The sequence below is a fragment of the Musca domestica genome, unplaced genomic scaffold, assembly GCF_030504385.1.
Source record: "Musca domestica strain aabys unplaced genomic scaffold, Musca_domestica.polishedcontigs.V.1.1 32, whole genome shotgun sequence".
In the NCBI taxonomy this organism is placed as follows: Eukaryota; Metazoa; Arthropoda; class Insecta; order Diptera; family Muscidae; genus Musca; species Musca domestica.
Genome location: NW_026712311.1, coordinates 4,310,530 through 4,333,362, shown reverse-complemented (window position 1 = coordinate 4,333,362; position 22,833 = coordinate 4,310,530). Strand labels below are relative to the sequence as shown.

Here is a 22,833-nt window from a genome sequence, read left to right as displayed (position 1 = left end):
TGGCACACCCAACCGAGTTCGGCCTAGAAGCAAGTATATCAAATTTGGAGAAAATCGGTTCAGATATAGCTATAGCTCCTATATATATATCTTTCATCCGATTTGATCTTTAAGTCCCTCACATTCCTACTATGCACTTCACAACCGTGATATTTGGTACCAGGTATAAGATGGAGCACAGAAATAGCTGTTTTAAATTTTATCGAAATCGGTTCAGATTTGGATATAGCTCACATATATATCTTCATCCGATTTCGGGTTAATTGACCACCAAATGGCCAATATCAGCCCAAATGGCCCGAACTTTGTCACATGTAACCGAGATTAGCCTTAAAGCAAATACAACAAATTTGGAGAAAATCGGTTCAGAAACAGCTATAGCTCCCATATATATATTCATCCGATTTCGGGTTAAATGTGCACCAAATGTCCACTATCAGTCCAAATTACCTGAATTTTGGCACACCCAACCGAGTTCGGCCTAGAAGCAAATATATCAAATTTGGAGAAAATCGGTTCAGATATAGCTATAGCTCCCATATATATCTTTCATCCGATTTGGTGTTTAAGCCTCTCACATTCGTAATATGCACTCCACAAGAATGATATTTGGTACCAGATATAAGATACAGCCCAGAAATAGCTGTTTGTAATTTTATCGAAATCGGTTCAGATTTGGATATAGCTCCCATATATATCTTCATCCGATTTCGGGTTAATTGTGCACCAAATGGCCGATATAAGTCCAAATGGACTGAATTTTAGTACATCGGACCAAATTCAGCCTAGAAGCAAGTATATCAAATTTAGTGAAAATCGGTTCAGATATAGATATAGCAACCATATACATGTTTCATCCGATTTAGAGTTTTAGTCCCACACATTCGTAATATTCACTCCACAACCGTGATATTTGGTACCAGGTATTAGATGGAGCACAGGAATAGCTGTTTTAAATTTTATCGAAATCGGTTCAGATTTGGATATAGCTCTCATATATATCTTCATCCGATTTCAGGTTAAATGTGCACTAAATGGTCAATATCAGCCCAAATCACCAGTCTAGAAGCTAATACGTAAAATTTGGAGAAACCCGGTTCAGAGATAGCTATAGTTCGTAAAATGCACGATAGAATTAGATAGATTTTGATTTTGTACCAAATATCTCATAGAGCTCTGAAATGCCCTGTATAAACCTTTTTACGAGAGCTCTACTAAATATGCATAGTGGTGTAGGGTATCATATAGTCGGCCCCGCCCGACTTTTGAGCTTTCCTTACTGGTTTTTTAATTCCTCTCTTCATTTTTTCTTATTTTCCAACCATTGTCTAAAAAATATTCTCATAATCCTGTGGGAAGAGGTCCTATGATTCACTGCCTGATAAAATGGGACTGATTTATGTGTAACCTATAATTTTTTTTTTGTAAAGAATTTTGTTCCATTGCACCATAGCATTAAACTGTCATCACATTCCCTCTATCCTTACCCATTCAGGCTATTCAGAATATACTCCACACACAACATAAGATGGAATAAATATATGTTATTATATGACACTTCAAGGACAAATGAAACTCAAAAACCTTTAGAAAAGTTCAAAAAAAAACAATTTTAAATTATTGTTGGGCACAATGTTGAATGAGGTCGAGTGTACCTAACGCATATTCGTATCCTGTTTTGAATATTCAATTAAGCGTTTCTTTTTCTTCTTCTTCTCCTGTTTTTCCTCAATTATGGGAACCAAAACACATTGTCTTTAGAAACGAAAACAAAAAAAAACTATTAACTTTGTTTAAAAAAAGGGAAGGGCATGGGGGACAAATATAATATTAAAATATTGATTATATTGCTGCCACCTCCTCGCCCTCAAACCATAAAAACTAATCCCTGCAGAGATAACTAAAAGTGAAAGTCAATTCTTAAATGTTTCGGATTAATTTTTAAAGCAAAAAAAAGTAGGCAGCCTAGCGCCAGAAACACTTACTAATCAAAACACAAATGTAATATAGCTGCGCACAGTAATCATATCTTAGACGTTTAACAATTGTTTTAACGGCTGATAACAATCAAATATCGGGGTCTTAACTAAATAATTTATAACAAAAACAACAACATCACGACCATTTGGCCAAAGAGTGAGCGTCACTTCCCCAATGTGATAAGGAATCTGTTTGATTGAATTCAGCGAAACAAAAAAAAATTTGGTATGGATGTCTTGGCCAGACGTATATTCTATCAGTTAACCGGCAATAGGCTAAGAGTGAATTGTGGTATACTCTGGGGTGCCGTTTGGACGTTTTTGAAGGTAAATTGTGAGTGGTGAACGTCAAAATTCAAGGAGTAATTTCATCTAGAAAAAGGGGTCCCTCTTCGCAAAAAATAAATTTGATCCCCACTGCTGAACAAATTGGTTTATAAAATGGAAAATTAACATACTAACAAATAAATGAATATCAGTGGATATCGTTATATGTGCGAAAACGTGAACCTTTATATATAATGTTTTGCCACCGGAGCTAGAACCCATTATGATCTACGAATACAAATTTTTAGACAAATCTGTGGAAAAATGTGGCTAAAACCATCAAAATATCGGAAGGTACCGTTATATAGGAGCTATACGAAAAAGTGGACCTATATAACCAAAGTTCTGTCACCGAAGCTGGAACCCTTTACAAGCAATAAATAGAATTTTTTAGACAAACCCGTGGAAAAATGTGGCAAAAATGATTAAAATACCGAACATCGGGAGGGGGCTATTCGTAAACGTGGACCTATATGTCTAATGTTCCGCCAATAGATCTAAAACCCATAACAAACTACAAATTCCAATTTTTAGACAAATATGTGGCTAAACTTATCAAAACCCCCAATATCGGGAGGTACCATTACATGGGGGCTTTCCCAAAACGTGGACCGATTTATCTCATTTTCAATACCAACCATCCTAGAATGCAAACTACTACAAAAGGGTTCATCGCCACTCTACTTAGAAGTCGCGACCCTGTGTTGATACCCACCACAAGTTTTAGGTCAGGTTCGCCATTGAGATGAACAACCTCGTTCTTTTCCCGGATATAAGCCAAATTTTCTTAGACATTACATTTATCCCTCTTTACCTAACCATTTTTTATTCACCCAGAGTAGTACTCGTGTATCGAAAGAAAAAATGGCACAAGGGTGGTCTAGCCGCGTTCTCGACATCAATGTAAGTTGATTCAGATTGCCGTCTTGCCAGTTCATCTGGTACCCATTACCAGATATACTGCAGTGGCCTTGCACCCAAACAGAGCTTGATGGACATCCTAGCTATTTCAAGGATTCTCTCCTCTTCAACTGTCATAGATTTAATGGTAAAATAATTTAACGCCTTCAGTGCCGCTTGCCTATAGACACATATAGTCACCGGACCGTTATCTTCACTGTTCCTATTTGTTCCTATAGATCTATTGTCGTTTTAATCTACTGCCTTTGCTTAGTTTGTAGGGTTTGTTAACGTTAATGATATATCAGAAGACCCCAGCATCCGTTCCACATTCGATCATGAAATCCTCAGCATATATCGGTTGTAATGGAAGCAGATTTCAAGTGGTTCGAAGTTCAAACGTGGTAATACATAGTGACTGGTTTTGACATCGCCTTCTATACATTCCACACGATCTAAGATCGCAGAGTGTCCAAAGCCATTTTTTAAGTTCCCTGAGCCGTAGAGCACAACTGATTGCCAGATCCTCCACGTAGAGACTTAACGAACTTATGCGATGTAGAGTATCTAGGGAAGGCTGAGGTGTGCGATGAAGCTATTTAAAATTGACCAATGCCTCGTGCACCAGACTATAGCTCCATAAGCTAGAATCAGGCGAACAATTGACTCATATATTCACTTGATTATATGTGGTTTAAGGCCTCAACTTTTACCTACAGAGTCCTTGTAAGAGTAGAGTGCGATTTTGCCTCTGCTCGCGCCCTCCTCAGTATTCAACTTTCAGTTCAGAAGGGCAGTACCAAAATATTTGGCTTCTGAGGAAAGAGCTAACGTGATTCCATCCATTCTTGGTGGTAAGATTTCAGGATATTTACGTTTTCTTGTGAATAGTACGAGCCCCGTTTTTGACGGGTTTTCGACTAACTCATTGATAATTTAACAAAATATCCCTACATTAGAGCTGAAATTGTTTGCAGGAACTTCGCTGCAATCAAGAGAACCATAACCATATAAGAAGCTTAAGCAGAAGCAGTTTCTTTGAGATCCTTGAGTATATTATTAACAACTATTCACCACAATAATGGTGATACAACAGGGCCCTGCGCGGTACCCCTGCTGACTGACCTTCTAATGGCTCTCCCCAAATTCATAATTCTGCTGTTGCCATGGTGAAGAGAGAACCTAGGGCATCATGGTGCTCTTTCTTAAAGGATTTGTTTCATTATAGTCATGCTGAACAGAGCTGATTGCAGTCGGATGTAGCAGAACTCTGATTTCAACAAGGAGTTAAAGTAAGGACCTACAATTCCAAATTACAGCTAATTTTGTTGGGTACTGCTTTATAGGGTCCATATCAAAAAGTGGACCTACATTCAATTTTTTTGCGAGGGGTTAAGCTAGCCACCTTCGAAAATCAAGTAGGATCATGATATGAAGGGGCTGTGCCATAAAATATTTTTCGCGAGCAGTTACCTACCCACTGAGACCTCGAAATGTTAAATTACAGTTGATTTGGTTGGATATTGAGTGAACCGATATATTTCATTTCCGATACCAACATTTCTAGGTATAGTGTAAATATACCTGCAAAATTATAAGGCTCCAATTTTAATAATGCGAGTTCTATCGAGATTTCAAGAGAAGGATATTGGATTCTACGCTTACCAAAATATATACACTTTTCAGAAATATCGGATAAATATTTCAGGTTTTGCAAAGGAAACGACTAATTGAATCTACCCTCCATTGTATGCTGTAGGATATTAAATATGACGGAAGGGCGAAATTGGGTAGACAAAAGGCCATTCAAAGATTGCCCAGTTTAATCTAGTTTTTCTTGATTTTATCGAAATATCGAAGAAGGCCAAACACATAATCTGGTTGCACATTTTTGTCTTTTCTCTTCCTTCATTGTTTTTTTTTTTCAATCGACATTGACCCCTCATTTTCATTCTACATCCCCGCTTTTCTACACTTTTCAGATGGCCAATAATAAATCTAGTCTATGTTATCGCACATTTCATCCCATAGCCAAGGAATTTCAAAAGGAAAAATTCAGTTTATCCCATCAGCCGGTCGATGATTTTCTCAAATCTCAAGTAAGATTGATATCTGCAAAAAAATAACAAAATATCACTTTAATGTATCCAAAAAAAATCTTATAGTGGCAAACCTCACAAAAATCCTATCTATGGTTGTTGTATCGTTGGGGTCTGGCGTTGTGTTTTGGTGTGGGTGTATTGGGCAGTTTGATCCAGCAATTTGGCGCAGGTAGATGGTTTATTTATCTCACCGATTGGGGTTTTCTGCTATGCATGTACATAAGTTGGTTTGGTGCTATACTGGTCACAATCTATCATTTTTGTCCAACGTATTTTGGTAAGTTAAAAGTTCAGGATTAGCTGTGGTGCAGAATAAGTTGAGAATTGTAATTCTTTCAGACAATAAGCCTAAAGTTCTGAAAGTGTATTGGTGTTCTCATTGGTGTGTTTTGGTTGTGGCAACAGTCATAACCTTTATGTATTGGCTATTTATATTCCCAAGTAAGTTTTTTCTTTAATATCTATGAGATTTGAAAAATTTTACCATTTTTGTTATATTTTTTCAGATGATAATGCCAATGCCTCGGATCTATACAATCTATGGGCCCATGGCTTCAACTCTATATTGATGGTATTGGATCACATGTTGGTGGCATTTCCCACACGTTTATTGCATGTTGTATATCCTCTAATATTGGGTTTAGTTTATGCCATATTCTCATTGATTTATTACCTGGCTGGAGGCGTCGATGTGTAAGTATATTAAGGAAGTAGCATCAAATCGGAAATAGCATCAAAATTTAGTTTCGATTTGTTAGAATTGGTTTAAGTTTAGATTTGTTCGAATTGGTCACCTTTGGCCGGAATTATGGCCTTGGAACGGCCAAAGAAAACCGTCACACGCTGCCCGAATGTTGCTCTTCGGTATTTTGGCCCATTCCCGGCGAAGCGCTAGCTTGAAGTGATCGACACTTTGGTATTTTTTAGTTTCAACCTTGCTTTCCAAAATACTCCAGACACAAAAGTCCAACGGATTTGTATCCGGATATTTTGGTGGCCATTGTGAGCTGGAAATGAAGCGAGGAACCTCATTTTGTAACCATTCTTGGGTGACGCGTGCTGAGTGCGATGGTGCTGAGTCCTGTTGAAATTTCCAAGGTTTGCGGCCAAAGGCTTTAATACACCCTCCAGAATATTTTCGCGATAATATTCGGCATTTATTTTGATGCCACGGTCGATTAATACGAGCGGAGAGTGACAATCGGCGGCCCACACCATCACCATAGCCGGCGCATGAGTTCTGGTGGCCAACTGATGGTGCACAATTGCAGCTGACCTCTTTGGCAAGTAAACACGATCATTTTGGTTGTTTACAAACTGCTGGACAACGAATGTTATCTCATCGGAGAAAACCAAATTCGGCAGTTCGCCACTTTCGGCCAAGCGAAGCAACTCTTTAGCTCTTTTGAGTCTATTTTCTTTCAGTTGCAGTACGGCAACGAGCGATGGTGCGAGACCCAAAATATTTATTCACATTTAAATGATGGAGTGCTCTAATGATAGCCACTTGGAGGTTTCCAGCCAAACGTAAAGAAATCACACTATCACGCTTGACTTCCATCACGAATAACTTTTTTCCTGGAAAATTCTCACCAAAATGCTTTTGTACGCTTGTAAACAATTTAATGAGCTGTCACTGGAATCATTTTAACAGCTGTCGGACGAGTGGCTTAGAAATGACAGCAGTCTGAAGTTGGTTGCCATTTTTTCATTTCACCCTGAGTTCTTTAAAAAAAGGCCTTCAATTCGAAGCTTTTTTTTACAGCTAGAAACCTCATTTTGATACTCTCACCTGCGAACAGAATAGCCTTTCCAGATTGAAGTCCTTTTAACAAAGGAGGTGCCATATCATTTCCGCTGATGATAAGCTTTATATTTAAGGTATAAACCGGTTGTAAGATCTTCTGAAGGTCCTAATCTGGTCTAAGTTCAGAAGACCTTAAAGGTCCTATACTAGGAAATCTCTATATATTGAAAATGTTTTTTTTTTTTCTTTTTAACACCTTCGATTCAAGGTATCATTCTGGTCGACAATTATTTGGAACTTTTTAATAGACTTGATTTTCCATTCCTTATAAATTATGAATTTTCTAATAGTGGCCTTTATAATTTCTAGAGACTGCAGCTTTCATATTAAGTACATAGCCGGACATTTACTTCAGATCCATTTCGTTTTGGACTTGTATTTTTATATTTCCCTCATAGCTAAGCTAAAATATAAAGCTTTATATATCAATTTAAAAGCTTTAATATATCAATAATTATTCGTAATGTCTTACTTTTTCTCCCCCATTTCAGAAACGGAAATCCTTATATCTACGAAATTTTGGATTGGAGTCAACCGGGCTGGGCCACATTAATGATTTTCGGTTGTTTGGTATTAGTTGTTATCTTTAGTTTTCTATTATTTTGTTTATATAAACTACGTACGATGATTGCAAACAAATGTAAAAACTCGAAACTTACTATAAGTGCCTAAAGGAAAAACAGAAATAAATATTTAAAAACATTTTTTTTCCAAATACGACATTTCAAAGTTTTATTCGTTTCCTTCTTCTAGATGTTTAGAACACACAAGCACACAACATTTCTACCGGTTAAATGTCGATAAACAATGCACTGTAGTCGTAGGCCTGTCTCAGGCCATTTTATTGATGACAGCCATTTGAAGAGATTGAATTTGGTTGGACCATTTGTCGATGGCATTGTAACGAGATCCGGTACTATTTTCTTTATCCAATTGTAAAACTTGATTTACTTGATCAATGCGTCCCTGGATGGTACTAAAACAATAGGAAATTAGTTAATCTATATTGTCATGTAAAATAAATCAACAACTCACTTGTCAAGTATGCATGATACCAATAGACTTTCAACTTCAGCCGGTTCGATGTTCAGCGCATTGGCAATAAAGGGTATGGCAATATTTTTATATGGTCGAATTAGTTTGATGAGCACTTGTGTTCTTATGTTTCGTAATAGATCTTCAATGTGTTCGCGTATAAATGGATCAGCCATTATGTTACTGCGATTGGTGCGTAGTATCGATTCAAATTCGTTAATGTCATTATTTTGGTAGGAAACAACTAAATTGGTCATTGCCAAAATTTCAGGGTCGTTTTTATAGGGTTTAGCTTCTTGTGAATCAAATGGATTGATGAAAGATTTCATGAGCCTATAAAAGGAATAAAATAGAAAATTTAATATTTGTGAAATTCGTAAGAGAAGAATTTCTAAAGACTACTTAGAAGCCTTTAGGAGGCATACAAATTCTACTTGAGATTTCTTAAAATTCACGATTAAACAAATAGGCATAATCATTAAAAAGCCATGACTAATGACCCTAACTATAATTTCTAAAAATCAACAATTAAAACCTCTAAAGATAATCTCTACATTGCCAAATAAAAATCCTTCAAAAAAATCTTTTAAAAATTCCCGATAATAATTATCTAAAAAATCTCAAAAATAGTTTATAAAAAAATACCAACAAATGCTTAGAAATCACAATAAAATATCCCAAAGATAATCTCCAAAAACCCACGATTAAATATCCCAAGGATAATCTCCAAAAACCCACGACAAATGCCCTAAACAGAGTAGTTTAAATCTACGAAAAATGGTCTAAGACTATCTTTAATAATTCCCGTTAAGAATTCCTCAAAATCAGATTCAAAATGCTCCACCGAATCTCAACATCCACCATAAATGCCTCGACAGATATGCTTCAAAACTCCATGATAAAGTAGTAAAGATGGTCGTTCAATCTAAAATAGAATGTCATACAAACAATAGAGCGTCAAACAAAAATAGAGTGTCATACAAAAATCCCCAATAAAAACCACTAAAAGAATTTTTAAAAATCTTCCATAAATGGCCAGGAAAATCCTCAACAATTCACCAACGTATTGTCTAAAGATTCTCTATCTTAATCCAGCCCTATATACCATAAAGCAGCTTTAAAAAATCTTTAAGACTCCACATTACAAAGCCCCAGAAAGACTGATTAAGTTCCTTGAAAATCCACGTAATATGTACTCTTAAAATCCACGATAAAAAATCTAGATGTGCTAGAAAGAGTCCATTAAAATCCAAATCGCCATGCTGATGGGATCTCCAATAAAAATTGCAACAAATTCTTTAAAATTTCTCTTTGAGGCTGGATGTGGCTTTCAAAAACCCTTCTCTTTGATATAACTACCATCAATATAAATACTCACATATTCGCCAATACGAGATACTTCAGACACGTTGTTCGCCTGGGTGAACCTGATTCATCGTAATTTTTAAATGCCTCAAAGAAATCGGTGTGAGCCTTTTCAAATTCTCCCTCACGCAAATGCATTTTACCGCCACATTCACGTATTACACCCATAATCAATGGATGGGGTATGGCTGATTTTATGTGCAACGATTGTTCGTAGAGAGCTTTCAGTTTTTTGTTATTCTTTTGGACGGTGTACATTTGTATTTCCAACGCATAGATTTCCAACAGTTGTGTACCCTTTTTCAAATCATCTTCACCGTCATCCGTTTGACACGACAAGTGCAGTTGTTTGAGAATCTTTTGCAGTTTACCAAATTCGTTGCGATCAAAGTAGAGTTTTCCCAATTTTGTGTTTGTCTTAAACCACAGGCGATCGTTTTTTGCATCTTTCAGGGCCTCCAATGTGGTTTCATAGAAGTTTTGCAATAGCTCCATCTGAAACAAAAACGCGTTATTATAAATAATAAAGACAAAGTAAGTAAATTTTGCACCCACATTTTTCGATGTGGAAATATAATCCAATATAGAATTGATGGACTTCTCCGAATGATTGCGTGTCACTGCACTTTTAATGTATGTCAATAATTGTTTATAGCGGATCATCATTTCCTCATAGTTGTTCTGCAAGAAAAGACTGTTATTTATCTTTCGAATAAACACAATTTTTTAAGCTCCCTTACCAATTTAAAATTAATTTTTATCATTTGCTTCAGTGCCTTAAACCCCCATTCACCCTTCTCCCCATTCTCCAAATCCAATACTTTTTGAAAAGATGCCAATGCCGCCTTGGGATCATCCTCCTTCAGTGACTTACTGTTGTAGTATTGATTTTCCAGATCAACGTCCGGCTCGGAATTGCTGTCTTCCGAATATTCCTGCAAGAACAAAAACAAGCAAACAATCAATCAGTTGCCATTCTAGTAGAGCCAATGCATTTTATAGCCGGCTTTTCTCTGTGGCAAGAGCTGCCCTCCGCTTAATATCTCACCAATCCATAATCTTCATCATCTTCGCACATAAAATCATCATCATTATCCGACATTTTTTGTATCAAATATTCTAAACTGTTTTATATGGAACCACAAAAATAGAATTTTTCGCAAAAAATTAACAATCAATGCCGTCGATGTTATTTTGCAATAAGGCGAAGCTGACGGTTTTCGTTTTAACGGCGTCAAGTGTGTTATCCGTTGGCGCAGTGGTTTCCGTAGTGAAGGCGCATAACGTATGACGCATTTTGATTTCAATGCCATGTAATGGCAGCACATCAAATTAAGTAGCAGAGGAAATTGAATGACCAAAAGTGCTAAGCTTGGTACAATAAGGAGGTTAGACAGCTTCGTAAAAAACATAAATACACCACTGAGGCCATGCCCGCTTCCTGTCAGAATTTTTCAAAAAATATATTTAAAAAGTTGTTTTAATTTATTTGATATTTTTTGTTCTTTTTTCAAATGATTCAAATAGCGCGAAAGATGAAAGAAATGCCTGGATGTTCCCTCAAAAATATAATCCTAAGTGTCCAATCTTTGAATTCCGTGGCAAATCTGGTTAATATCATTAATGCGCTCCCCGCAATTTAAGTTTCTTCCAATAATTGATTTTGAAAATATTTTGTTTTTATTTTTCAAAACAATAAATACATACAAAAAATTGGCAGATGTCGGGCACACTTAGAAAAAAATGTAATCAGCTGATAGCTCTATCATACCTTTTTATTGTACCATGGTGCTAAGTGGTACAAGATTGGTTGAAGGGATAAAGCCGGAATTCCGAAATTTGATATTAGCTGGAAAACCACAAGTGGCTATCGCATTTAAATGTGTTACCGTGCAACTGGTAGCGTAGCCCGACGTCAAGGAAATGGATGGATGAAAACAGCAACATCAGTAGAAATAGTTCGAAAACTAAAGAAGCGACTTGATCGAAACCCGCGTCGCTGTGGCCGAAAGATGACTCGTGAGCTGACCACATCGCAAGATCCATTCGGCAAATATTAAAAAATTAACCCGAGTAAAGCCATTGAAATTACAAAAATGCAAGAACTTACACCGCAACAGAAAGAAAATAGACTCAAAAGAGCTAAAGAGTTTCTTCGTTTGGCCGAAAGTAGTCAACTGCCAAATTTGGTTTTCTGCGATGAGAAAACATTCGTTGTTCAGCAGTTTGTAAACAGCAAACAAAATGGTCGTTTTTACTTGCCAAAGAGGTCAACTGAAAATGTATACATTCGGTTGGCCACCAGAACTCAAGCGCCGGCCATGGTGATGGTGTGGACCACCATAACAGTCAATGGTCGCTCTCCGCTGTTTCTGTGATGGTTTCATTGGCCGTTTGAATGCCATAATTCGTGTCAAAGGTGACAAATTCGAACAAATCTACACTTAATCTAAAATTTGATGCCATTTCCGAAATTTTTTGCTTCCATTGAATAACATTTAAAAAAAAAAAGAAAAAAGAATTACTACAGAACCGACCCTGATTAATGACAAGACGGCGAAGCTTTCATGTAGCTTTTTAACGGCGCCTGCATTTGACTGTATGGCTCTGCCGCCCTCATACTCTGTAGTTGTTTTATTGTTTTCCCAACAATTTTGTTTTCCATTTCAATGTTCTATTAAACAAATCAATACGTGAATTGCAATAAATTTTCCATAACAAACATTCCTATAAGAAAACCTAAGGATTTTCCACATTAAAAAAATACAATAAAATGCCAGTGAGAAAATATCGTCATGAAACTCGAGAAGTTAGTTGTTGTACAAAATATTTGTTGTTTGTGTGTAACACATTGCTGTGGGTAAGTTTGTTTCGTTGCTTTGGGGAGTTAACTGTGCAAAATATGTAAATATGTGATGTGATGTGTTGTGTTGGTGGTACGGCTTTGTCATGCATTTGCCAAAAATAATGTTGTCTTGTTTTCTTTTGTTTCTAGATGACGGGCTTGATCATTTTGGCCGCTGGTGTCTGGGCTTGGAATGAAAAAGATGCCTTTAGCAATCAATTTAAGTTGACATTGTTGGTCTTGGATCCAGCCTTTGTTTTGATTTGTACGGGCAGTGTGGCATTTCTGATTGGATTTACAGGAAGTGTGGGAGCCTTGAGGGAGAACACCTGTTTGCTGGGAACGGTAGGCAAATGAGGAAATTATTTTTTATTAAATTTAAAGCATTGCTTTTTATTCCAGTTTATTGTCCTAATGTGTGTCCTTTTGGTTGTGGAAGTCTGCTTTGGTGTTTTGTATTTAGTACTCAAGGATAAAGGCTGGGTAATATCTTTTAAAAGTTGAACTTACACAGTTTATGTCTTACTTTGAATAATTTCTTTTTTTAGATAAAAGACCAGGCCACCGAAGGCCTGCGTGCCTTCATCATCCACTACCGTGAAGATCCGGATCAACAGAATCTCATCGATTGGATCCAAGAAGACTGGTTACAATGTTGTGGTATTGAAGGCCCCAAGGATTGGGATAGTAATAATTATTTCAATTGTTCGTCGAGTGCAATTGGCAGCCGCGAGGCATGTGGGGTTCCATTCTCATGCTGTCGTCGTCAACCGCATGAATTGATAAAGAATAAACAATGTGGCTATGATGTCCGCAAGGAAGGATATGTGAGTTACAATATTTTTTTTAATAATTCCAATAAGAAATTAATCATGAAGTGTCTTAACAGTGAGTAAAAGAAGATGAACGACAGCTTTCCGATAGTATCCAATGAGAACGAAATCCTTCTTTAGGAACTGAGTAAATTAAGATATTTCAAGAAATTTTTTTTGTACAATCAAAACAATTATGGTAGAGTATTTCTGAATATCGAACCGAGCCCAAAATCACGGATTTTGTAAAAAAATATTTGTAAGGGACTATAATCGTGTATTTTTTACAAATATTTTTCAAGAGTCCGCAGAATATTATTTTAAGACACAACGAAGCTATAATAGTTGATATTTCAAGGATTTTGTTTTTAGCAAACAAAGCTTTAATCTTAGATTCTTGAAGTATTTCCAATTCAATCGCGGAGTTTTGATATATATCAGCATTAAATTCTATGATCAGCATAAAATTCGATGTGGATTTAGCGATGTCCGTCAGTCTGTGGAAATCTCTCTAGCTTCCGAACTGAATGAAGTAGGTTGATCAAATTTTACTGAAATGTATATTATGTCTGCAGGACATTTGGTATTGAAAATGGACCATTTACCTCCACGTTTTGGTATAGCCCCCATATAACGGCACCTCCAGATATTCAGTATTTTGATGATTTTAGCGACATTATTCACCGGAAATGTTTCAAATTTGGTATTTAAAATTAGTAATGGATACTACAGCCTATGACAGAAAATTGTCTGGGCAGATCCACGCCTTCGTATAGCCCCCATATAATGACAACTCCCTATATTCGGTATTTTGATGATTTGAGCGACATTATTCACAGGAATTTTTTTCAAATTTGGTATTTGAAGTTCGTAATGGATATTACAGCCCATGACAAAACATTACTTATGCAGCCCGACGTCTTTGTATAGCTTCCATATAAAGGTTTTCATTTGAGCGGTATTTTCAGGCGGATTTTTTTTTTAAAATTTCCAAGTTCTTTCCGAATGATGGAGGTATAAAAAGTTCGGCCGGTTAAAATCGTGAATATTTAAGGAAAATTTTTTTGTAAAAATTGTATTAGGTATTTTGTTTAAAAATATTTTTTTAATCATGGAATTTTAAGAATACTTCTTCGTGGATTATGAGAGATATATTGGTGGATTTTTAAGAATTTTGTTTCTGAGAATATTATTCCTCTCACTCACTGTAAGCCATTCATGACATCGCTTTTTTAATAATAAACATATATTTGTGTTTTCAATTGTTTCAAAATACTTGCTAACCTCAAACTCATGTCCCTAACTACAGCCTGTTGATAGACATATTTATGAACGTGGCTGTTTAAGGGCTGGCGAAGAATTTCTGGAAATGCATATTGTGTCCATTTGGATATATATAATGGTGACGGTGTTTTGTCAGGTTAATTATCATGAAAAAACATTTTCGAATAATAAATGTTAAGAATTAAATGTTTGTTTTTTATTATTTTTAATAATTATTAAAAAAATTTGTATGTCAACAATTAGTTGTTAATTTTTATATATTTTTTTTTTTGGATTTTTAATTTTAAATTTACTCCATATTTTTAGTCATTCATTGTTTATATTGTGTTATAAGATTTTGTTTTGCATGTTTATTTTCTTTTTTGTTTAGAGTTTTGAAATTGCAAAAATAATTTATGATAAGGGATGCGTCCAAGCCGGCGAGGAGTGGATGGAAAGAAATCTTATTTTAATTTCTACCAGTGCAATTATAGCAATTTTCTTTCAGGTTTGTTTTCATATATTTTTTTATTTTAAATTATTTTATGTAGTTTTCTAATATTTGAGACGTGCCTTCTTAAAAATATCATATGCTTATGATTTTCATTCTTTTCGTAGTTTCTTTACATTTTATTTTAATGTTGTGGTATTTAATTTTAAACAAAAATCTTAACTAATCCATGTTTCCCCTTACAGATATTATTCGTCATCTTCACGCAAAATCTTCGTGCCGACATCAATTCTCAAAAATCCAAATGGCACTGACCATTGTCCAATGCCGTCCCTTAAGAAAGGCTTGCGGTTGTTGTCTAAGGAGGGGGACGTAAAATGAAATGTAAATTGTAAAACAATCAAACAAGGGATTTCGAATATAGGAAAAGTCACCCTTATGAGTGGGGAACTTTTCCGTCTCATGCCAGAAGCTAATCTAAAAAAGAAAAACAAACAAATTGTTACTGAGTATGTAAGCAAAATTTTATGTTTTCTTTTAATAGAATTATGTTGCCAACTTTTTGATAAACTAACGACAAAACAATTTAGAAGAAATCCAAGTGAACGAACAAAAAGAATCTACATATATATATATTTTACTATGCATATTTATACTGTTTACCTGTATCTGTTTTCCCTTCAATTTATGTACCTAAAAAAACAATGACTCTACTAACAATAACAGGAATAGAACAGGCGGCATTAAAGGCTTGAAATGTTGAGGCAATAAAATAGGATATTTGAAATCGGTTTTATGTACTTAAGCACAAATAATAGTGTTGACACTTCCATGTGCATTTGTATATTATTTTTTAATTATTTTAATTGTATATTACTTAAAATTATTATTTATAATTATACTCATTTATTTATATAAAACTATATTATAGATGCTCAATTTTGTGACATGTTGTGAAACTTTGCACTGATAAGGACCAAATAGACATAGAGTTTGTAGACCACATACGCAGCTCCGTTTATGCACAGCAAACGGGTATGACCCTTGCAGGGTTAGGGAAGAAATTGCTCGTTGGATATATAACAAACAGTATTATCAAAGAACAAAAATTGATAGGAAACGAGGCCAATGTATAGAAATGCTTCTAAAGCCCTGTAATATATTTGTTTTAGAGGAAATTGGAGACGTTATACCTATAGAAGATCCTTTGACTGGTTGTTCGTATAGAAGGCACTTTAAACCAATTTTTATTTATAATCAAAATGCATTTAAAAGTCCACATAACATGTTGTATGGATGGACAATGAAACGAGGCTAATCTATAGAAACTCTTCCAACACTCGATGGTCTATTAGTTGTAAAGAAAATTCAAGAAAAAGGGAATATGTTTTGGAAGATTTTATACCCGAAAAAACAATGAATTGCTAGCCAGCTCCATTGTTGTTGTTGTAGCAGCTCATATTGCCGGGTTGGTTCTGACTCCTCTTAATCGGGTTCTGCCTCTAAGTCCAGTCTCAAAAACGGATGCAACCTGTACGGGTTTGGTCCACAACGAGAATGGAGTTAGCTGAGTAGGTTTGTGGTTGGACAGCCAAATAGATGTGGCGTGTTATCTGGAGCAATGCCATAAGCGGGCAGATGGGTGGCTGCACCATCCGGATCATTACTGAGCCAAAACTACTCGGGTTTTCGCGGCAGTTTTCGTTCTTTAGCTGCGAGGGGAAGGGGATGGTATCCTAGTACAGTATTCACCCTTTCATGACTTCTGAAACCGAGTTACAGTGAATACTATTCAGTCCCGCTTGATATGTCTGTTGATCTAGAGGCTCTCTCTTATACATATGTATCTCTCTCTCTCTCTCTCTCTGTCTCTAGATCATGAAGGTCTTTCCTTACGTGTCTGGGCGGAGGTTGCCCACCCACCAGACGGTGATTCCGATGGCTCTGTCTTTAACAGCATTTTATTACGCTTTGCACCGGTAAGTCCTTCGCCTCCTCATGTAGGGGGTCGACAGGTGTCATGAGCAGGCACAAAGTTGCGGTTCTAAAGGCGGCAATCTTTCAGGACTGAATATTTTCCCACTGCGTATCAGCTCCCCAAGTTATGCCGGCCAGAAACTTGAGAACCTTCTTCCTACTTCTAATCTTATCGCAGATAGCTGCGGTATGCGCGGATGATTTGAAGACGCTTTCGAATGTGACCCCTAAGACCTTGGGGTTGTTGGTGGTCGGAATTACAACAGCTCCATTGTGGTCTGCTTGGGTGGTATCGCGTGAGTCCTAACAATTATATGGTGGACAAATTTCTCCCACTCAGGCGATTGAGGAAGCACCTGCACGATCTAGAGAGGTAGAGGCCCATCGATACAATAGAGAGTCTCTAAATCAGAATGCCTAACAGACAGGCCTAAATAGCGTTCATACAAATCAAACATTATATGAGTAGCTTTTACAATAACAGCAGCAACGCCTTAGAGTATGAAACAAAATTAGAAAAGGAAAGGAGCCCAATCTATTTTTTTAAAATTCAAATAATTATTGGCGATCATAAGAAGATGTCCCTCAGAAATTGTCAGTCTATGGCATTGGAAAAGTTTTGAAGCGCTTCCATTTACCTTTTATTTAATATTATCTTAAATCTCAATATCTCGAATACTCACTGCCCCGTCTTAAGTTTATATGTTCATTATGAATCTACCTTTAACTGCCAATTAGTAAACCTCAAAAAAATAGAATCTCACAAGCCTTCAAAACTCAAGTCTTTCAAATGCCGCCAAAACCAACTCCCTGTTAACGCCTATCATAACTAAGCTTTATATTTAAGTGAATGAAATCTATGAAATTAAGCTTTCAAAGTCTTTATGCTACACATTTTAGATTTGCAAAATGTTGTTTATTTTGTGTGTAAATTTTTTGTATCAAACAACTTTTTAATTTCCAATTTGCGAATTAATCTTGAAATGCAGCTGTGATATGAACAAAAAAAAAAAATGAAGAAGAAGACAACAACTATCTGTTTCTTTTAGTACTATCTTTCAATTAATAAAAGAAGAATACAAAACAATAGATGGAAAGTAAGCTAATCAAAATCTAGAACAAAATAATTAAACAAATAAAATGAATGAATCTAATGTAAGTGGAGACAACGTCATACATACTACTACATACATACAATGCTAAGCAAATAAAAACAAGCACAAAATCTCGTCATTTTTAAATTTGTGAAAGTCAAATACTAATAATTTATATGAAATATTTTTTTTGTGGCAAATAATCGTAGTTTTTTAATTGTATTTTATAAATTAATTAGTTTTTAAGCAATGTGTTGGGTGGGGATTTTGTTTGTAAATCTCTGTTGGCATTTGTTGCAACAGTTATTTCCAATTTCTGGGAAACCCCATCACATGTCGGTTATATTTAATCATAAATACGAACAAAACAAATCACAAGTCATTCCATGAGAAACAAATTATAACTCAAACAATGTGTTGGGTGGGGATTTTGTTTGTAAATCTCTGTTGGCATTTGTTGCAACAGTTATTTCCAATTTCTGGGAAACCCCATCACATGTCGGTTATATCTAATCATAAATACGAACAAAACAAATCACAAGTCATTCCATGAGAAACAAATTATAACTCAAACACCTATTTTCATCATCTCCAGAACGTCATACATACTACTACATACATACAATGCTAAGCAAATAAAAACAAGCACAAAATCTCGTCATTTTTAAATTTGTGAAAGTCAAATACTAATAATTTATATGAAATATTTTTTTGTGGCAAATAATCGTAGTTTTTTAATTGTATTTTATAAATTAATTAGTTTTTAAGCAATGTGTTGGGTGGGGATTTTGTTTGTAAATCTCTGTTGGCATTTGTTGCAACAGTTATTTCCAATTTCTGGGAAACCCCATCACATGTCGGTTATATCTAATCATAAATACGAACAAAACAAATCACAAGTCATTCCATGAGAAACAAATTATAACTCAAACACCTATTTTCATCATCTCCAGAACGTTCTCCAAGGGAAGGAGCAAAGTTTTAGGTCATCACGACATAATTTATGGTCATTAGTAAACCACACAAAAATTATATTCTATGAAAAACGTACAATTAAAAAAAATCTTAACGAAAAATATTTAAAATGAAAAATTTTATTAAATCGAATTGTGAATTTATAGGAAAGAAAGGAGCCAAACATTGTCTTATAGGCCTTGTATACATAAATGAAAATAAATTGATTAGATTCTTTCTCCGGACCTTTCTACTAAGAACACACGTTTCTTTTTTACAAACTTCGAATTGAGGCAAATATAATATTTTACATTTCAAATTTTCATGGAACAAGAATCCATTCCCTGGTCAATTGAATGTCGGTTGCAATCTCCTAAGATGTTGAAAATAGGAATTAATCTTAAATATGATTATTTTAAATTAAGCTTTAAAATGAATATTTTAGTGTATAAATTATTTTTTAAAGATTTTAATGTTATATAAATAATACGATAATATTTCTAGTATAAATATTTGAATTTAATTGCACAAAACTTATTTTCGAATCGTAAAATTATTTGCATGTATGTATAAATATTTTTAGGAAACAGAATCTAAATCAATATATTTTTAATATATAACTTTTCAATCTTTGGATAACCAATGGGTCACATTGTCCTGGGATTATTAGAGGAGAAGTGTAATTTCCCTCATGCATCTCCTAATTTAACTCTTTATACCCTCAGGTATATGGCTACAGAGGGTATATATCATTTGATACGGCCAAAACGTGCCTCATCGAAATAACGGTTTTAGGCCATAGGTCTCTTTGGACCAAATACGTTTCAGGACATTTGTAGACGATCTAGCGATGTCCGTCCGTCTGCCGATAACTCTCGAGGGGAGTATTCGATTTGATCCAAAATTGGTACATCTTAACATTATTGTCAAACTTAGATCGAGATCGGAGATGGGCAAAAATTTTCTAAGAAAATAATTTACTGCTTAGAAAGAGAAAGGAAATCCGTTTTTCTCCAACTTTGCAAATTCTAATATTTGCATCAGTGCTAGGTCAGGTGGTAAAATGGACAATATCGGTAAACTCCATTAAGAATCTCCCTCAAATTTCACACATCACAATATTTTTATCATTTCATTTATTTCATTTATTTATTTATATGTTGCAATGAAAAAGCCATTAGGCCAATAAGTATCACAACTATCAAAACTACAAAAGTGTACTCCAAAATAAAAAAAAACATCTTAAAAATATTACATAGTGTATCTTAAAGTAACCTAAGAAATCATATGTAAAATATGGACAAAAAGGCTCCCCAGCCAATGAAAATAAATTTAAGTCTATTGCTGGTAATAAAAAAAAACAATATTTAATCAAACGATACAGTATCGTCAATATCATTAACAAACAAATTGTTAACCTCCATTTGCCTCTACAAAGTTTTCAAACATGCGGCGAAAAACACCGCGGGAAAACGAGAATTGTCGTAGCTCAGCTGGAAGCTGATTCCAGATTCGTGCGGAACGAACTATGAAAGATCTTTCATATAGAGACGTAGAAAAATGAGGGAAAATTATTTGCGTATTCCTAGTAGACCGAGAGAACACTAGCCGATCTCGCTGAAAACCAGGAAGATTTAAACAGATACATTTATATAGAAATGAAACCACGCGTTGTTTAACAAAAGTAGAGAATGACACTCCTAAAAAGAGGACTGCATGCGCAGAAATATGGTCAAAACGACGCAAATTATAAACATATCTTACAATGATGTTAAAAAGTTTTTCTAATTTCATTAAATACTCATGTGTTGTACCAGAAATCACTTCAATACAGTAGGAAATTACCGAAAATAACATAGAATGAGCAAGATTTCTCTTTACAAATAAGGGCAAATAGAAATCAGTTGAGTGTAATTTTCGGAGCATATTTATAACTTTGGGGTACAGTGCATCAATATGCAAAGAAAAATCAAGCTTGGCATCAAGAACAACACCTAAACAATTTATGCGGTCAACAAAATCCACCGCTACACCATTAACCTGTATATTAATACCACTATTCAGTCGGCAAGGTGAACCAAATGTCATTGCTTTTGTCTTAGAAACATTTACTACTAGATTATTATTTCTCAACCAACGTGAAATATTACCTAATGTTGTATTTATGGTATTCTCTAGTTGAAAGTCTGATTGACCTTTAAAAAATAAATGAATGTCGTCCGCATACATAAACGGATGACAGTCGCAATTAGTCAGAATGCTACTAATGTCATTGACATATAAAACAAAAAGAAGCGGACCTAAAATTGAACCTTGAGGTACCCCGCTGTAAATATTACGTAAGCTGGATGCCTCGCCATTATATGAAACATATTGAGAACGTCCAGATAAATATGAAGCAATTAATTTACAAGAATTACTGTCAAATGCATATAATGAGAACAGTTTCTCAATCAACATTGAATGATCCACACAATCAAATGCTTTCGAAATATCCAGCGCAACAAGAACACCACTATCACGTCCATCAATTGTCTCTCTAATCAAGTCAGCTAAGTCTACTAACCAACCCAAGGTCTGGTGTGAAAATGGAATATATCGGTCCACTCCTTCTGATACCTCTCCAACAAAAGGTCAAGCTGTTGAATGTTCATGAAGTTCATAAAACAGGAAATTTACATCCGTTTCCATTCAGACTTGGCACATCTCAATATTTCTGTCAACACAAGATCTGTTTTAAAAATGGTACAGATCGGACCATTCCTTGTGCTACATCCCACACAAAGGGTCAAAGTTTTGAATAACCAAAATGATCATAAAATCCCAAATAAGCATTCGGTTCTCTTCATATTTCACACATCTCAACATTTTCGATAACACAAGATCTGTTTGGAAAAATGGTAGAGATCGGACCATTCCTTCTGGTCCTCACCCACAAAAGGTCTAAGTTTTGAATAACCAAAACGATCATAAAATTCGAAATAAGCATAAAGTTCTCTTCATATTTCACTCATGCCTATATTTTTTCTTAGCACAAAATCTGGTGTGAAGATGGGATATATCGGTCCACTCTTTGTGGAGGTACCACACCACAAAGGGTTAAAATTTAGAATAATTTTAACTCTTATAAAATGGGATGTAAGAGTTCGATTGTCTTGAAATAACACACATCACAATATTTTTATCAATCCAAGGTCTGGTGTGAAGATGGAATATATAGGTCTTCTCCTTCTGGTATCTCCCCCACAAAGGGTTAAAATTTTGAATATTCATGAAGCTCATTAAACGCGAAATAACCATCCGATTCCATTTAGACTTGGCAAATCTCAATATTTCTATCAACACAAGATCTGTCATAAAGATCGTAGAGATCGGACCACTCCTTCTGGTACCTCCTCCAAAAAAGGGTCAATGTTTTGAATAACCAAAACGATCATAAAATCCCAAATAAGCATTCGGTTCTCTTCAAATTTCGCACATCTCAACATTTTTGATAACACAAGGTCTGCTATGAAGATGGTAGAGATGGTAGAGATCTTCCTTCTGGTACCTTCCACACAAAGGGTCAACATTTTGAATAACCAAAACGATCATAAAATCTCAAATAAGCTTCGGGTTCCCTTCATATTTTATACATCTCAACATTTTCGATAACACAAGATATGTTATAAAGACGGTAGAGATCGGACCATTCCTTGTGCTACATCCCACACAAAGGGTCAAAGTTTTGAATGACCAAAACGATCATAAAATCCCAAATAAGCATTCGGTCTCTTCATATTTCACACATCTCAACATTTTCGATAACACAAGATCTATTCCTTCTGGTCCTCCCCCACAAAAGGTCTAAGTTTTGAATAACCAAAACGATCATAAAATTCGAAATAAGCATAAAGTTCTCTTCATATTTCACTCATGCCTA

At 35.3% G+C, this 22,833-nt stretch overlaps 3 protein-coding genes across 7 annotated transcripts in view; 2 read left to right on the top strand and 1 right to left on the bottom strand.

The window, feature by feature from the left end:
• LOC101887493 (protein rolling stone) overlaps positions 1-7,843 on the top strand; it is a 76,271-nt gene extending 68,428 nt beyond the window's left edge. The window contains exons 1-6 of one of the 4 annotated variants that reach the window (XM_059125133.1): positions 1,905-2,205; positions 5,189-5,305; positions 5,372-5,585; positions 5,648-5,749; positions 5,815-6,001; positions 7,607-7,843. In XM_059125133.1, coding sequence (XP_058981116.1) covers positions 5,189-5,305; positions 5,372-5,585; positions 5,648-5,749; positions 5,815-6,001; positions 7,607-7,787 — 801 coding nt within the window. In that variant the 5' untranslated portion in view covers positions 1,905-2,205 and the 3' untranslated portion in view covers positions 7,788-7,843. Of the gene's footprint in view, positions 1-1,904; positions 2,314-5,188; positions 5,306-5,371; positions 5,586-5,647; positions 5,750-5,814; positions 6,002-7,606 lie in introns of those variants that run through there. The other 3 variants (XM_020034767.2, XM_059125132.1, XM_059125134.1) reach the window with 3 other exon arrangements.
• LOC101900247 (COP9 signalosome complex subunit 2) lies at positions 7,818-10,735 on the bottom strand. Its single transcript, XM_005177786.4, has 6 exons — positions 10,564-10,735; positions 10,256-10,450; positions 10,071-10,196; positions 9,529-10,010; positions 8,151-8,483; positions 7,818-8,091 (listed from the first exon to the last, which is right to left on the bottom strand). The coding sequence occupies exons 1-6, from the start codon at positions 10,615-10,617 to the stop codon at positions 7,947-7,949; spliced, it is 1,335 nt and encodes a 444-aa protein (XP_005177843.1). The 5' UTR covers positions 10,618-10,735; the 3' UTR covers positions 7,818-7,946.
• Positions 10,736-12,114: 1,379 nt separating this feature from the next.
• Positions 12,115-17,708, top strand: LOC101899844 (tetraspanin-17). Of its 2 annotated transcripts, XM_005177783.4 has the most exons (7): positions 12,115-12,375; positions 12,511-12,705; positions 12,763-12,843; positions 12,909-13,187; positions 14,482-14,592; positions 14,827-14,943; positions 15,132-17,708. In XM_005177783.4, exons 1-7 carry the CDS (start codon positions 12,289-12,291, stop codon positions 15,198-15,200), a joined length of 939 nt encoding a protein of 312 aa, XP_005177840.1. In that variant the 5' UTR covers positions 12,115-12,288; the 3' UTR covers positions 15,201-17,708. The 2 variants fall into 2 exon arrangements, with proteins under 2 accessions (XP_005177840.1, XP_005177841.1); XM_005177784.4 differs by lacking the exon at positions 14,482-14,592.
• The last annotated feature ends 5,125 nt before the right edge of the window (positions 17,709-22,833 follow it).

What these genes read in the sequence shown, in the direction of transcription:
- LOC101900247 (XM_005177786.4), bottom strand. Translation starts at nt 10,617, where the DNA reads ATGTCGGATAATGATGATGATTTTATGTGCGAAGATGATGAAGATTAT. An exon ending in ATGATGAAGATTATGGATTG is followed by an intron (nt 10,451 to 10,563) that starts GTGAGATATTAA and finishes TTGTTCTTGCAG; the next exon opens with GAATATTCGGAAGACAGCAA. An exon ending in TAAAAATTAATTTTAAATTG is followed by an intron (nt 10,197 to 10,255) that starts GTAAGGGAGCTT and finishes CTTTTCTTGCAG; the next exon opens with AACAACTATGAGGAAATGAT.
- LOC101899844 (XM_005177783.4), top strand. Translation starts at nt 12,289, where the DNA reads ATGCCAGTGAGAAAATATCGTCATGAAACTCGAGAAGTTAGTTGTTGT. An exon ending in TGTGTAACACATTGCTGTGG is followed by an intron (nt 12,376 to 12,510) that starts GTAAGTTTGTTT and finishes TTTTGTTTCTAG; the next exon opens with ATGACGGGCTTGATCATTTT. An exon ending in ATGTCCGCAAGGAAGGATAT is followed by an intron (nt 13,188 to 14,481) that starts GTGAGTTACAAT and finishes CCCTAACTACAG; the next exon opens with CCTGTTGATAGACATATTTA.